The 13263-nt window shown below is 48.3% G+C and overlaps 1 protein-coding gene across 1 annotated transcript in view; it reads left to right on the top strand.

The window, feature by feature from the left end:
- Positions 1-12219, top strand: part of TTC9 (tetratricopeptide repeat domain 9) — a 35666-nt gene extending 23447 nt beyond the window's left edge. Inside the window, exons 2-3 of the mRNA XM_066277039.1 lie at positions 6176-6358; positions 9154-12219. Of these exons, the coding sequence (XP_066133136.1) occupies positions 6176-6358; positions 9154-9233 (263 nt within the window). The 3' untranslated portion in view covers positions 9234-12219. The remainder of the gene's footprint in view (positions 1-6175; positions 6359-9153) is intronic.
- Positions 12220-13263: the final 1044 nt, after the last annotated feature.

The following is a 13263-nucleotide window of genomic DNA, read 5'->3' as shown; positions in this document are numbered from 1 at the left end:
GACTCCACAATGACAATACTGGGTGAAGGGCTCTACCCACATGAATGTAAAAATGGAGGGAACATATTTCAGGAGTTCTACCTCCTAAATACCAGTTAAATGAATCCTTTTCTCCTGCCTCCACGTCACTCACCCTAGTCACCATCACATCATCCTCCAAATCCGCCCTTGCCCTGAGAATAAAGTCCCAGATCCTCAACAGGACCACGAGTCTGTGCCCTGGTTTTATCTTGCTTTTTCAGCTTCTCTCTCAGCTTTGCCTAGAAAGCTGTTTCTCCTTCCCACCTACTTCCAAGAGGTAATTTTACCCTCTAGGAAACATTTGGCCATACCTAGAGATGCTTTTTTTGGTTGTCACACTGGCGGCTAGTGGGTAGAAGCCAGGGATGTTGCTAAACATCCTAAAATGCACAGGACATCTCCTCGTAGCAAAATATTATCCAGCCCCAAACATTTATAGCTGAAGTGGAGAAACAGTCTCTGGAACTCACCTTAAACACCATTTCTTCTATGAAGCCCTCCCATGATACTTCACACTGGTTGAGGGTCCTTCTTTCCACCTATCCCTTCTCCTTCATAGCACTTGACACACGGGAGTATCTAAGACAATCGAACATCTGCCTTCCTCATCCCACCAGTCCATTAGCTCCAGGATGGAGTGTTTGGTTCATCCCCCGATCCCAGAGCCCTAGCAGGTGCCCAGTGAAGTTAGGCATCGCTTTTTGCCTTGATGCCCATGGAACATAGAAGGAGGTAGTTGACACAGGTGACTTAACCTTTACTAGGGGTTATGTAGGTTTCCAAAGGCTTCAAATGCAGGCTCACAGACACCCATGGTCAAGAGCACAGTCTTGGGAGCTTGGTAGAAGTGGGTGGATATCATAATTCTACCGTCTCCTAGTTGAGTGACCTCCAGCAGGTTACTTAATTTCTATGAAACTGGGTTTCATCATCTGTAAAACAACCATGAAAATATAACCTGTTTCATAGTTACTGTGAAGATGAGAAGACATAGAATATGTAAGGTATTGAGTACCACCTCTGACATAAGGTCAGGATTAAAAGTGAGACGAAGGAAGGGCAGTAGGATGACCCAACCTATTCTTAGGGTCCACTGCAGCCCCCAGACCCTGGACAATGGGCACAGGGACGTGGAAGGAACATCAGGAGACTGCTGGTCAACTTCTCCTTAACTTTCTCAGCTCTAAAATGTGCCTTTAAAATATCCCAGCTTATCTATCCCATGGGCTTGTTATATGGACCCCAAATAGTTCCCCAGACAAACTAGAGAGGTGCTTAAAAATTACCTGTATGACCTGTGGTGGCGCAGTGGATAAAGCATCGACCTGGAAATGCTGAGGTCGCCGGTTCAAAACCCTGGGCTTGCCTGGTCAAGGCACATATGGGAGTTGATGCTTCCAGCTCCTCCCCCCTGTCTCTCTCTCCTTTCTCTCTCTCTCTCTCTCTCTCTCTCTCTCTCTCTCTCTCTCTCCCTCTCTCTCTCTCCTCTCTAAAATGAATAAATAAAATAAAATTAAAAAAATTTTTTTTAAAATGACCTGTAGGTAGAACTGAAGACAGCTTTGCAGACCTCTCTTACCCCTACCACCCTGACCTCTGACGAGCTCCGGCCTGGCACCCCTGGCACTCTTGATTCCTTGGCTGGATGGCAGCTCCTTTGGACCCGAGCTAACTCTGGTGCCAGCAGAGGCTTCACACCTGTAACCTGCCTGCCCCACCTCCCACCCGGTCTGAACTGGAAGTCTCACAGTTGCCACCAATCTGTAGGGAATTTGAGACATTTTCACCAAAACAAGTCCCAGGAATTGATTGCTATTGTTCCCTTTGCTCTGGGGGGATCTTTTCCATGTTTAGGCCTCTTTGCTCCTCCCCCCCCCCACAATTTTAGCTGTTTAAAAACAAAACAAAACAAAAAATGAGGGTTCATCTTCCTGGACTGCTCAGGTCAGCAAACAGAAGCGTCTGTTTGAAGGTGGAGGGCTGGACGGGAAGTGGGCCGTTATCACGTCGGATGGGGCATTGGCGAGAGACAGCCAGGAAATCCTTTCGCTCTGGGAACAGAGTGGAGGCTGAGTCCCCCACAGGTAGCAGCCAGAGGCTCACACGTAGGGACCTCTCAACAGAAACCCTCCCTGTCCGCAGAGCTGTGTAAGCACCGGGGCAGACCAACAGCTTGGGGGTGGGGAGTGGGCAGCAGGACCACAGACCCCGCAGCTTGGGGGGGGAGAGGAAAGGGAGCTGGGGGCATCAGCTCAGCCGGAGAGACCCCCGGTGTGTCAGCAGATAGAAAGCCTCTGACAACAGCTGCCCTCGCCCCCGCCCTGGGTTGCTTTGGTCTCTTTGGTTGATTTGTTTGGCTTTCTGCCCTGTGGCCAGTGAAACCTGACGGGTCAGTTTCTACATCTGGGCTGATTCTCTTTCATTTCCTGGTTCTCACACCTTCCACTGTAAAAACTGTGGTTCACCTCCCCCTCACTCTGCAAAAGGATGTGTTTTATTTTGTTTTGTTGTTTCGTTTTGTCCACATACCCAATGAAGCGTCTTGTCTCTTAATCAGCCAAATCCCTAGACAGCTATTTGAGGGATCAAAACGGCTGACGTTAGACCCCTAAAGAGAAAAATCAGTGACTGGCGCTATCTGAGGACGGCTCTCCCAGTGCGGGAGAGACCGGAGCAGAAGGCCCTGCGCCCTCGTCCTCCTCCACCCCACCAGGCCGGGTCTTGGCGGAAAGTAGCAGTGTTGCCTCCTAAATCTGTTTTTATTTGCTTTGGAGAAGCATTTTTATTCACTTTGGAGAAGCAAACCAGTGTCCTCCTTCTCGCCACACTTCTCCATTTTTTTTTTCTTTTTATAATTCCTCTAACACTTCTTGGCCCTCAGTTGATGCCTACTAAGTATTTGAGTGATCAAATGGGAGTGGAGGCAGCTCGGCAAGGGCTGGGGTTAAGGGGAGGTGAGTGAGGCTACCCGGTCACCAGAGAAGTTTGCTCATCCTGGTCCTGCCCTGTGGCTGATTGCTAGTGACTGCAAGCTTCAAGAGGAGATGTTTTACTCAGAAATGGCTGACTGTGGCCCTGGCCAGTTGGCTCAGTGGTAGAGCGTTGGCCTGGCGTGCAGAAGTCCCAGGTTCGATTCCCAGCCAGGGCACACAAGAGAAGCGCCCATCTGCTTCTCTACCCCTCCCCCTCTCCTTCCTCTCTGTCTCTCTCTTCCCCTCCTGCAGCCAAGGCTCCATTGGAGCAAAGTTGGCCCGGGCACTGAGGATGGCTCTGTGGCCTCTGCCTCAGGCGCTAGAATGGTTCTGGTTGCAACAGAGCGACACCCCAGATGGGCAGAGCATCGCCCCCTGGTGGGCATGCCAGGTGGATCCCGGTCGGGCACATGCGGGAGTCTGTCTGACTGCCTCCCCGATTCCAACTTCAGAAAAATACCAAAAAAAAAAAAAAAGAAAGAAAAAGAAAAGAAATGGCTGACTGTGGAATAGGCACCTGCCAACCTTAGCTTCCTCTTGCCTAGGATACCCAGGCCTCTTGTGCCCACGGTGTGCCCTGTAAGAGGCTGGACACTAGCCTGCCAGAAGGCCCCTGCTCCCAGGAACTGCAGAGACAAACATGTACGAAAGAGAATTTGAAGAAAGTCAGAGGCAGTTGTCATTGCAGGGGTACAGAGGCTGAAAAGAATGATCATAATATTAAATAACGCTGTGGGTTCTTACTATGTGCCAAGCCCTGTGTTAAATGCTTTATAGCCACTATTTTATAATAATCTTCTCATCAACTCAATAACTTGAGCTCTGGAACCAGACAGCATGGATTTCTTTTCTTTCTTTCTTTTTATTTATTTATTTATTTTTTATTTAAGTGAGAGGAAGGGAGATAGAGATACAGACTCCCACATGTACCCCGATCTGGGGCTGATGCTCTGTCTATCTGGGGCCCAAGCTCGCAACTGAGCTATTTTTAGCACCTGAGGCAGAGGCTCCACAGAGCATCCACAGCACCTGGGCCAGGCATTCAAGCCACTGGCTGTCAGCGGGAAAGAGAGAGAGAGAGAAGGGGAAGGGAAGGGGAGAGGAGGGGAGGAGAAGCAGATGGTCGCTATTCCTGTGTGCCCTGACCCGAAATCGAACCCAGGACTTCCACATTTTGGGTTAATGTTCTACCACTGAGCCAATTGGCCAGGGCCAGACATCATGGATTTAAATCTCACTCTTGCCTCTTCCATGATGTGTGACCTTGGGAAAGTACTTAACCTTTCTGGGCCTCAGCTTCCTCATCTGAAAAATGGGAATAATAATAGGGCCTACATCATAGTATTTCAAGGCTTATATAAGGTAAAGCAACAAGACAAGCATCTGGCACAAGGTAAGCGCTGGACACATATCAGCCATGGTTAGTGTTGTCATTGCCTCTTAGCTTATTCCTAGGGCTACCACATCAGAAGTCTCACAAATGGGCAAGTTAAACAATAGAAATCTACTATCTCACAGTTCCAGAAGCTAAGAGTCCAAGGTCAAGGTGTGGGCAGGGCTAGTTCCTTCCATGAGCTGTGAGGGAGAGCCTGTTCTCGCTTCTCTCCTGGGAGCTGAGGTTTGTTGGCTTGTAGATGTCCAGAGGCGGATTAAGGTCAGTTGAGGCTCCAGGCGTAGAAGAAAATATTGGGCCCCGTGTCATTAGAAAAAAGTGTAAAGTTGGGGTTTTGCAGGGCCCTTCAGAAGTGGGGGCCCGGGGCACACCCAGTGCGCCTGCCGTTACATCCACCTCTGTAGATGGCTGTCCTCTCCCTGTATGCCCTCACGTCGTCTTCCTCTGGGTGTCTCAGTCCAAACTTCCCCTTTGTCTTAGTCCATTCTGGCTGCTATAACAAAACTGCCATAGGCTATGTGGCTCAAACAACCCTTTATTTATCACTGTTCTGGAGGCCGGGAAGTCCAAGATCAAGACACTGGCAGATTCAGTGACTGGGAGGACCTGCTTCCTCGTTCTTGGATGGCCATTTCCTTACTGTGTTCTCACAGGGCAGAAGGGGAGTAAGGCCAGTGGCCGCCGCTGTGGCTGTGGCTGTGGCCATGCAGGTTCCCACCGAATTCGAGCACACGGTAAAGGAACAGTGGAGCCAGAGGATGGCAGGCCATTTCGTTTATTAAAGTCTCGTAAAGGTGGACAAGCGAACAGGCAGGGAAGACCGCTTCCCTCTCGCTCAGGGCTCATTCTCCGGACTCTCCTGGACTTTCAGGCCCCCACCAGCCTCAGCAGGGCTCCCAAGCCCCAACTTGGTCTCCGATTCCACACCCTGGACCCATTCTCTGTACTCACCCTCCGAACTCTTCTCAGCTCTCTCTCTCTCTCTCTCTCTCTCTCTCTCTCTGTCTCTCTGCACTCATTCTCCAGAAAAACAGGCTGGAGGGAAAAAGCCTTCTCCAGCAAACAATTGCCCCTCCCAAGCAGGAAGGCAATCTGCACTTTGCAATCTGCCTTCCCGACAGCAAGCACCGGCAGCCTTCCATAGACTGTACACACATGGCAGTGCCCCACACAAGCCAGCAAACCTAAAGAAACATTTCTTTACCCAACAAGGGGTGAGAAAGTTCACTGGGGACTCTTTATAAGAGTACTAATCCCAATCATGAAAACTCCACCCTCATGGCATAGTGACCTCCCAAAGGCTCCACCTCTAAGTTGGGAATTCATTTTCAACATATGACTGTTGGGGGGGGGGGGGAGACACCACACACAGACATTCAGCCTATAGCACTCTTTTTATAAGGACATCAATAATAGTGGATTAGAACCCATTCTAATGACCTCTTTTTAACTTGATTGTTTTTTTAAGACCCTATTTCCAAATTAGGTGACATTCGGAGGCACTGGGGTTTCAGAACCCAACATATCCTTTGCAGGGGGTGGGGGAGAGCACAGTTCAGCCCATACTACAAGGCTAAGTAACTTGATAAGGTCACACAGCTTGTTGGCGAGGAAACTGGGTCTTGAAACTCAGGATTATTGATGACCTATTTCATGGTATGAACCCCCGTGTAAAGCCCCAACACCCCTAAACCTTCTCTGGATGGGGAGAAAGAACCACGGAGAGACACTCAGAGCCTGCTGCTGCTGTGTTGATGGCACTGTCCCTTCTTTCTCTCTTCTTCTGTAGCCTGCCTGCTCCAGGCTGAGCTGGTAAACTATGAACGGGTCAAGGAGTATTGCCTCAAAGTCCTGAAGAAGGAAGGGGAGAACTTCAAGGCCCTTTACCGGTCTGGTGTGGCCTTCTACCACCTTGGGGACTATGACAAAGCACTCTACTACCTGAAAGAAGCGAGAACCCGACAGCCAACAGGTAAGGCAGGAATTGATGTTTTCTAAGCGTCAGCCCCCTCTGGCAGCCCCTGGGGCCTTCTCGTTGAGATGGGCTTTCGTGGGAGAGGGCCAGGTGGGTGCAGACATGGCAAACTCAGGGTCAGGTGGCTGCTAGGACTGGGAATGAGGAGAGCACCTGTCCTTGCATCTGGGTTCTGAGGAGCTTGGTCACCTCCTCTCTTCAATAGAATATGGAAATTATTGTCTTTCCCAAGTCAGAATCCATCTTTCTTTACTTACTCAATAAATACGCATTGAATTCTCACAATGTGCCAAGATTTGTGCTGGGCACCAGGGATGTGGGTGAGAAAACGGGGCCCCAGTGTTTGAGGAGCTTACACTCTGGCTGACAAGATGGAATACAAAGGAATAATTTGGGTGCTAAGCCAGTATGTTCCAGGAGGCATGCCCTGGCTTTTCCAGTCAGAGCCCACTCCTTAGAGCACCCATGATGTGAACCATTTGCTTAAAGTCATACCCCCTAGCTCAGGGGTCTCAAACTCAACTCAGCATGTGGGCCGCAGAGCAAGATCACAGCCATTTGGCGGGCCGCACTAGGTCTACAAAAGGCAACTGTTACGCAACACTTTTCTCACTGCAGTTGAAAACAAAAAAATCAGTACAACAAGCACAATCGTACATGCAGTTTACTCAGTGTCACAAAACTACCAGAAACTGTAGTTCGCATCACAACTGCTGTTAACTAAGCTAATATCTAGCTAGGATGCTAGAGAAATGAAAAATACAAGTAGGCCCCTAGGCTTACTTAATTTTATCCAAAATGTTTTGAACTTCGTGGATTAGTCTGCGGGCCGCGAGTTTGAGACCCCTGCCTTAGCTCAACCATCCATTCATTTATTCCACAGATACTTATAAAGCAGGCCCAGGAAGTATTCTAGGTGCTGGGTAGAAAACAGTGAACAAAAGAAAGCTGCTACCTTCAAGGATTTTGTGTTGGAATGGGAGAAGATGGACAGCAAGCAAGTAGACACGTAGAGAATGTATTCAATACTATGTAGTACTTTTAAGTGATATGAAGAAAATAAAGCAGAGTAAAAAGACAGAGAGTAAATGGGATGCCATTTTCCACCTGCTGGTAAGAAAGAGCGGCTCTGAAGAGAGAACATTTCAACAAGAGAAGGAAGCCACGTTAACTGCCTTTGGCTTGAAGTTGCCACTGTTCATTCAGCTGATTTCTTTTTTTGTTGTTGTTTTTTTTGTTTTTTTTTTCACTTTTCTGAAGCTGGAAACAGGGAGAGACAGTCAGACAGACTCCCGCATGCGCCCGACCGGGATCCACCCGGCACGCCCACCAGGGGCGATGCTCTGCCCACCAGGGGGCGATGCTCTGCCCATCCTGGGCGTCGCCATGTTGCGACCAGAGCCACTCTAGCGCCTGAGGAAGAGGCCACAGAGCCATCCCCAGCGCCCGGGCCATCTTTGCTCCAATGGAGCCTTGGCTGCGGGAGGGGAAGAGAGAGACAGAGAGGAAAGCGCAGCGGAGGGGTGGAGAAGCAAATGGGCGCTTCTCCTGTGTGCCCTGGCCGGGAATCGAACCCGGGTCCTCCGCACGCTAGGCCGATGCTCTACCGCTGAGCCAACCGGCCAGGGCTCAGCTGATTTCTTTAATGCGCCTTCTCCTCCTAGAAGTCTTTAAGGACTTCAGGGTCAATTTGCAAACATCCAAATGTATACTGTTTTCTTTGTTTTTGTAAGGACACCAGTATCTTTATTTTGATGTGTTGATTAGTTTTCAGTATACCGATCGTGTTCCTCCAATGGCACTGTAGCCACTTGAGGACTCAGCACTGGACTCATTCAAGAGAATTTTCCTGAACACCTACCTGCCAGCGCTATTCTGGATGCCATGCCTGGAGGTTTTGAGTATTCTAGTATTCTAGTTTCTACTTCTGGAAGTCACCATCTCAGGCAGCCCAGTAACTCTTATATGCTGGGATGTGCAGCACTAAACAGCTGTTCTGTGCCATACCCCGCCTACTAATTTAAGAACTGGGATTGGGGGACGATTCTCCAGTTTGACGTGAGGTGATCTGACTCCACTTAAAAGGACAAAAATAAGACAATGAAACAAAGTCATTTTAAACTCTTCAATTAAAAAAAATTACATTCAACCAACACTTGTTTATCATTAGATAAATTCCCCTATTCTGGTCCTCACAGCAATTTCATGGGGAGGGTATTCCAATCCCCAGGAGAGGCGGGCTTTGGGGTCAGATGCATCAGGTACTATGTGCCTTCTTGGGCATCTTACTTAACCTCTCTGGGTCCCAGTTTTTCCCTTTTGTCACAGTGAGGATGATGCTCCATGTCTTGCAGGACTAAAATGGGGTTAAATGAGATCATGTGGCCCAAAGTAGGCGTTCACAAATGGAGGTTGTTTTTTTGCAGACAAGAAACAGGGTTCAGAGAAGTTGGTAACATGCTTGGGGTTAAACTCTAAACAGAGCCTCAACTAACTGTGCTGACTCAGGATGATCAGGATATTCCATTTCACAGAAATGAAGGGAGAAATTCCTCCTCCTCTCCTCTCCTTCCTGTCTGTCCCTGGGTCAGGGTGACCTGCTCATGTTTGCTGGGGGGAGGCCCTGAAAGACAATGCTGGCATCCCGGTGGCCCTAACAGCCATCACGGGCCTTGGCCACACAAGCCTGGCCTTGTCTGAGCCAGCCTGGCCTGTCTGATCTGCAGCCCAGCTCTGGCCTGGTTCTGTGTGGACCCAGCAGTTCCCCTCACCAAGTGCGTCTCTCCTCACAGACACCAACGTGGTCCGGTATATCCAGCTGACGGAGATGAAGCTCAGCAGATGCTCCCAGCGAGAGAAGGAAGCCATGTAACTGCAACAGCTCTCTCAAGTTGCGCCTGTGCTCAACCCTGGACTTCTGGACATCGCCTGGTGGAGAGCCCCTCTGGGGTTCTGGTCTTTTCTCCCCACTTCTTCCATCAGTCCCCCTTCCCCTTCGGTCTCTTCCTCCTGTTGCTCCTCAACTCTGTTTACTTTCAGCGTGTAAAGAAGAGATACAAATTTGGAATCTGGTGGGCGGCCCCAACAATGGAGAGATAGATCCCCTTCTCTAGTAGGTTAGCCACTGGACGGGACCTGACTTCTGCAGGCGAGGCCCAGCTAGGGAGGACTCGCAGGCCAGGAATTCCTGTGCTTCTGACAGAGGCAGGGCCTAGCGGGTGGACCACCCCAAAGGCAGCAGGCACAGAGCCCAGGGCGGGACCCTCCACATCTCTCTGACGAACCAGAGCATCTTGAGACAACTGTGACAGATCCCGGGAGGAGACAAACCCCAGAAGTGCTGGATAAGCCAGGAGGGAGACCGTGAATGTGTACACTGGATTCTCCCACCCCGGCCCCCGGGGACTTCAGCCCTTGCCTCCTTCCCTCCCTCCCTTGTCTCAGCTTGTGCTTTTTTCTCTCCCCCTTGGGGATCTGAGACTCTGCCAGGATTCACATGCCATTGAAGCCCACTCTCAGTGCCCTCTGGTGACCACACATGCCATTCTCCCATGCCCCCAGCAGGCAGCTGTGACAGCAGAAGGGCAGGGTCAAGTGAGCCGAGGGTTGACACGCAGGTGATGGGGGGAGGGAGATATGACATCTAGGGGAGAGAGCACCGTATAGACTGGGGGACTGAACTGGGGACTAATTAAGTGAAAATAAAAAATATGAACAGGCCAAAGTCCCTGTCATTTCTGTTGGAAGCAGCCCACGCCCCCACTTTTACTCCTCAAAGAGCTACATAGAGCCAGGCAGGATGGGGCCTCCCCCAAAGCAATGGGCCATTTGTCCAGTGGTGCACAGTGTTGGCTGCCGCCTTTGTGCTTCTGAAGTAGGCTGGGGTTGGGAGGCTGCCCAGGGACTTGGCTTTGTGGGGCTGTGTGGGGCTTGTACAGCCTCTTTTTGATGACATTAGCTGGACTCAATATCTAGCACAGAGAATGTATTCAACAAATAGTTGTTGAATAAATTATGACTACAGACAGGCTCTCCTGCCTTAAACTAAGTTTACCCCAGCCTGGTCTCCTGATATCTACGCTCTTGATGCCATGTCGCTCCTGTCAAATAAGAAACACTTCCTGAGGGCTTATGTTTGCCTATCATTGTGCAATATGCTGTGGGACATAGGATGTCATCCCAGTCTTAAAGGAGATGGAAGAGTTGAGATATACACATGTGACATTATTACCAATGACACCTTTAATTTATATGATGCTTTAGATTTTTCAAAGCACTTTCATGTATTTTTTGTGTGATTAGTGAAAGAGACAGTATTGTACAAATTAAACTATATACAAATGCAATAATGTTAATGGTTAGCATTTATTAAATGCACTACCCTCAGATCTTTACATGTATAATCTCATTTCTTTCATTCATGCAATCACCTGATGAGATAGCATTTCTATTTGATGGTTAAGAAAAACTGAAAACCAGAAAAATTAACTATCCCGACATTGCATGGCCTTAAGTGGAAGAGCTGGGGTTTGAGCCAGGTCTGTCTGACTCCAGAGCGCTAGCTATGAACTACGCTATAGTTAGCTGCTGCCCTACGAGGTATATTGAGCAGTTACAAACATTCAAGAACAGGACCAAGAGTAGTAAGTTGAAAAGCTTTGACTGTGTCGATAATGGTACATGAGCTGCCTCTTGCATTTAAAATGCCCAAGGCAAAAATAAAAAATGTCCCTAACATTAGACTCCCTAGTGGACAGGGAAGTGACAGTCCAGGACAAGATAACTGAAACCCAGCAGTTATCTGTGTATTGTTCATTCAACTTGTTGATGGGCCAGCACGTATCCAAACAATCCACCTAGGTTTCGTCACCTTATCCCCAGCATTGGGGAACAGTCACAATTATAGGGAAAGATGAAAAGGAAATATGAAGGTAATTATGGGTTATTTGTTTAATCAGAGGCTCCACCCCTGCAGGATCTAATCACTGCTGAGGGACCCAGAAGCCAGCAGCACAGGTTGTATTCACATAGCTCCTCAAAGGCTTCTAAGCAGACTAGAAGAAAGAGCTAGACACATTCAAGGGCCCACAGTTTCTTGCCTGTAGCTCAGCTTCTGGAGAAAAGGGAAAAGAAAAAGCTGTTACAGCCGCCACCTTCTACCCCACCCCTGCCACACCCTTCTCTCTGCCCTCTTCCTCCAACATGGTTTCACGCAACCCCAATTCAGAACCACCCTGCAGCAGGTATAGCCTCAGCAAACCCCCCTGTTCCCAAGCTCCAGCCCAGAAAGTTTGTGGGTTGGCGAACTGTTTGTTAGAATCGGAAGGATAAGACGAGGTCGGAGGTAACCTGTAGAACCACTTCAGACCGTCAGGGTCTTCCTTTGGTCTTGTGCTCAGGAGGGACTCAGAGTAACTAGTCCCAATCTGGATCCGGAAAGAGGTTTACCCCAAAGAAGCAAGAGGGCTTGACAGATGGGATAAGATTGTACCATCCTCCCAGAGAGCAAGGTTAAAAACCAGGACTAGGTGAGCACAACCTGGTGGGACCTCTTAGTACCAGTGTGCAGGCTGTCCGCTTGTCTGGTGGCTTAGACACACATGCCTATTGGAACTCCATGAACTGTGATCCAAAGTTAAATGATCCCAAAGGAAGAAAGCTGCCTGGGGGTATTAGTTGATATTTGGGGCAAGTGGTGAATTTTCTGTTCATTTGTCCAGCAGAGACTTCAGAGATCTGTTAAGCAAAATCAGGTGTGTTCGCCTTACCAAACCTTGGGCTTCCTTGTCCCCCACCCCTCCCCTAAACAGGGGCCATCATTTAATTGCTTTGTCTGCAGGTGTCACTGCTGAACTCTACCCGGGGGGGGGGTGGGGGAGCTAAACCTGGATCTGACCTGCTTTGTCATTTCCTGCTTGGACTTTTGTGATAGACTCTTCAGGGAAAAAAAATTATACTTTTCTTATAGTTATTATGAGAGCCTCACATGTGTATCGTAGAATTTCAAGGGGGAAAAGAGACAGACTCCAACCCACAATTCTACCACCCACGACAAACGCCATATAATCCTTCTGGATGTATCTTTTGGTTCTCTTTGGGATAAATGTACACGTGCACATACACAGTTTGTTTTTTTAAACAAGAACTTGATCACATTCTCTCTATAGATATATGCTCTTTAATACCTTGCTTTTTAAAATGTGCATTTGTATTTTAGAATATGTAATACATACACAAACACAAAATTCAAAAATTACAAAAATCTCTATAGTAAGAAATTAATCCCCTTCCCACCCCATCTGCCACCTCTGGTTTCCCTCCCATTACCTGTAAATCCTTCCAGAGACACTTAAGCATTTTCCAACATATGTGTATATATTCTCTTGTCAAACACAAATGGGAGCATATGGACACTTTTTTGCACCCTGTGCTACTTCGTGTGTTTACTGTATCATGAGCGTGACATTTTTTGCGTGTCTCAAACTTTTTGAACAGCATCCCCATTATACACATGAAATCTCATTTGGTAACCAATTTCCTCATAGTGATATTCACTTGTTCCCAATCTTGCATTGTAAATAAGATTGCCACAGACATTCTTATAGCTAACTTTTGCACATACCGATGACTATTTCCTTAGGATAAAAAATCCAGGGAAGAAATTGCTTGGCTATCTTTAAGAATGTTGCTAAATGTTGCCACCCGCCCTCCAGAAAGTTTGCACCAAAGCACTCTGTTATTTGCAACCTTGAGAGTGCCCTGTTTCCTGCACCCTCACTAACGTGGGTATTAGCACTTATCAATTCTTCACCAATTTGATAGGAAAATGAGAGGATATCAATGTTATTTGAACTTGCCCTTGTTTATTACTGATTAACACCTTCATATGCTTATTGATCATT

Source organism: Saccopteryx bilineata, chromosome 4 (genome assembly GCF_036850765.1).
Source record: "Saccopteryx bilineata isolate mSacBil1 chromosome 4, mSacBil1_pri_phased_curated, whole genome shotgun sequence".
NCBI lineage: Eukaryota > Metazoa > Chordata > Mammalia > Chiroptera > Emballonuridae > Saccopteryx > Saccopteryx bilineata.
Note: the sequence above shows the minus strand (reverse complement) of the source record. Positions and strands in the feature narration are given on the sequence as shown.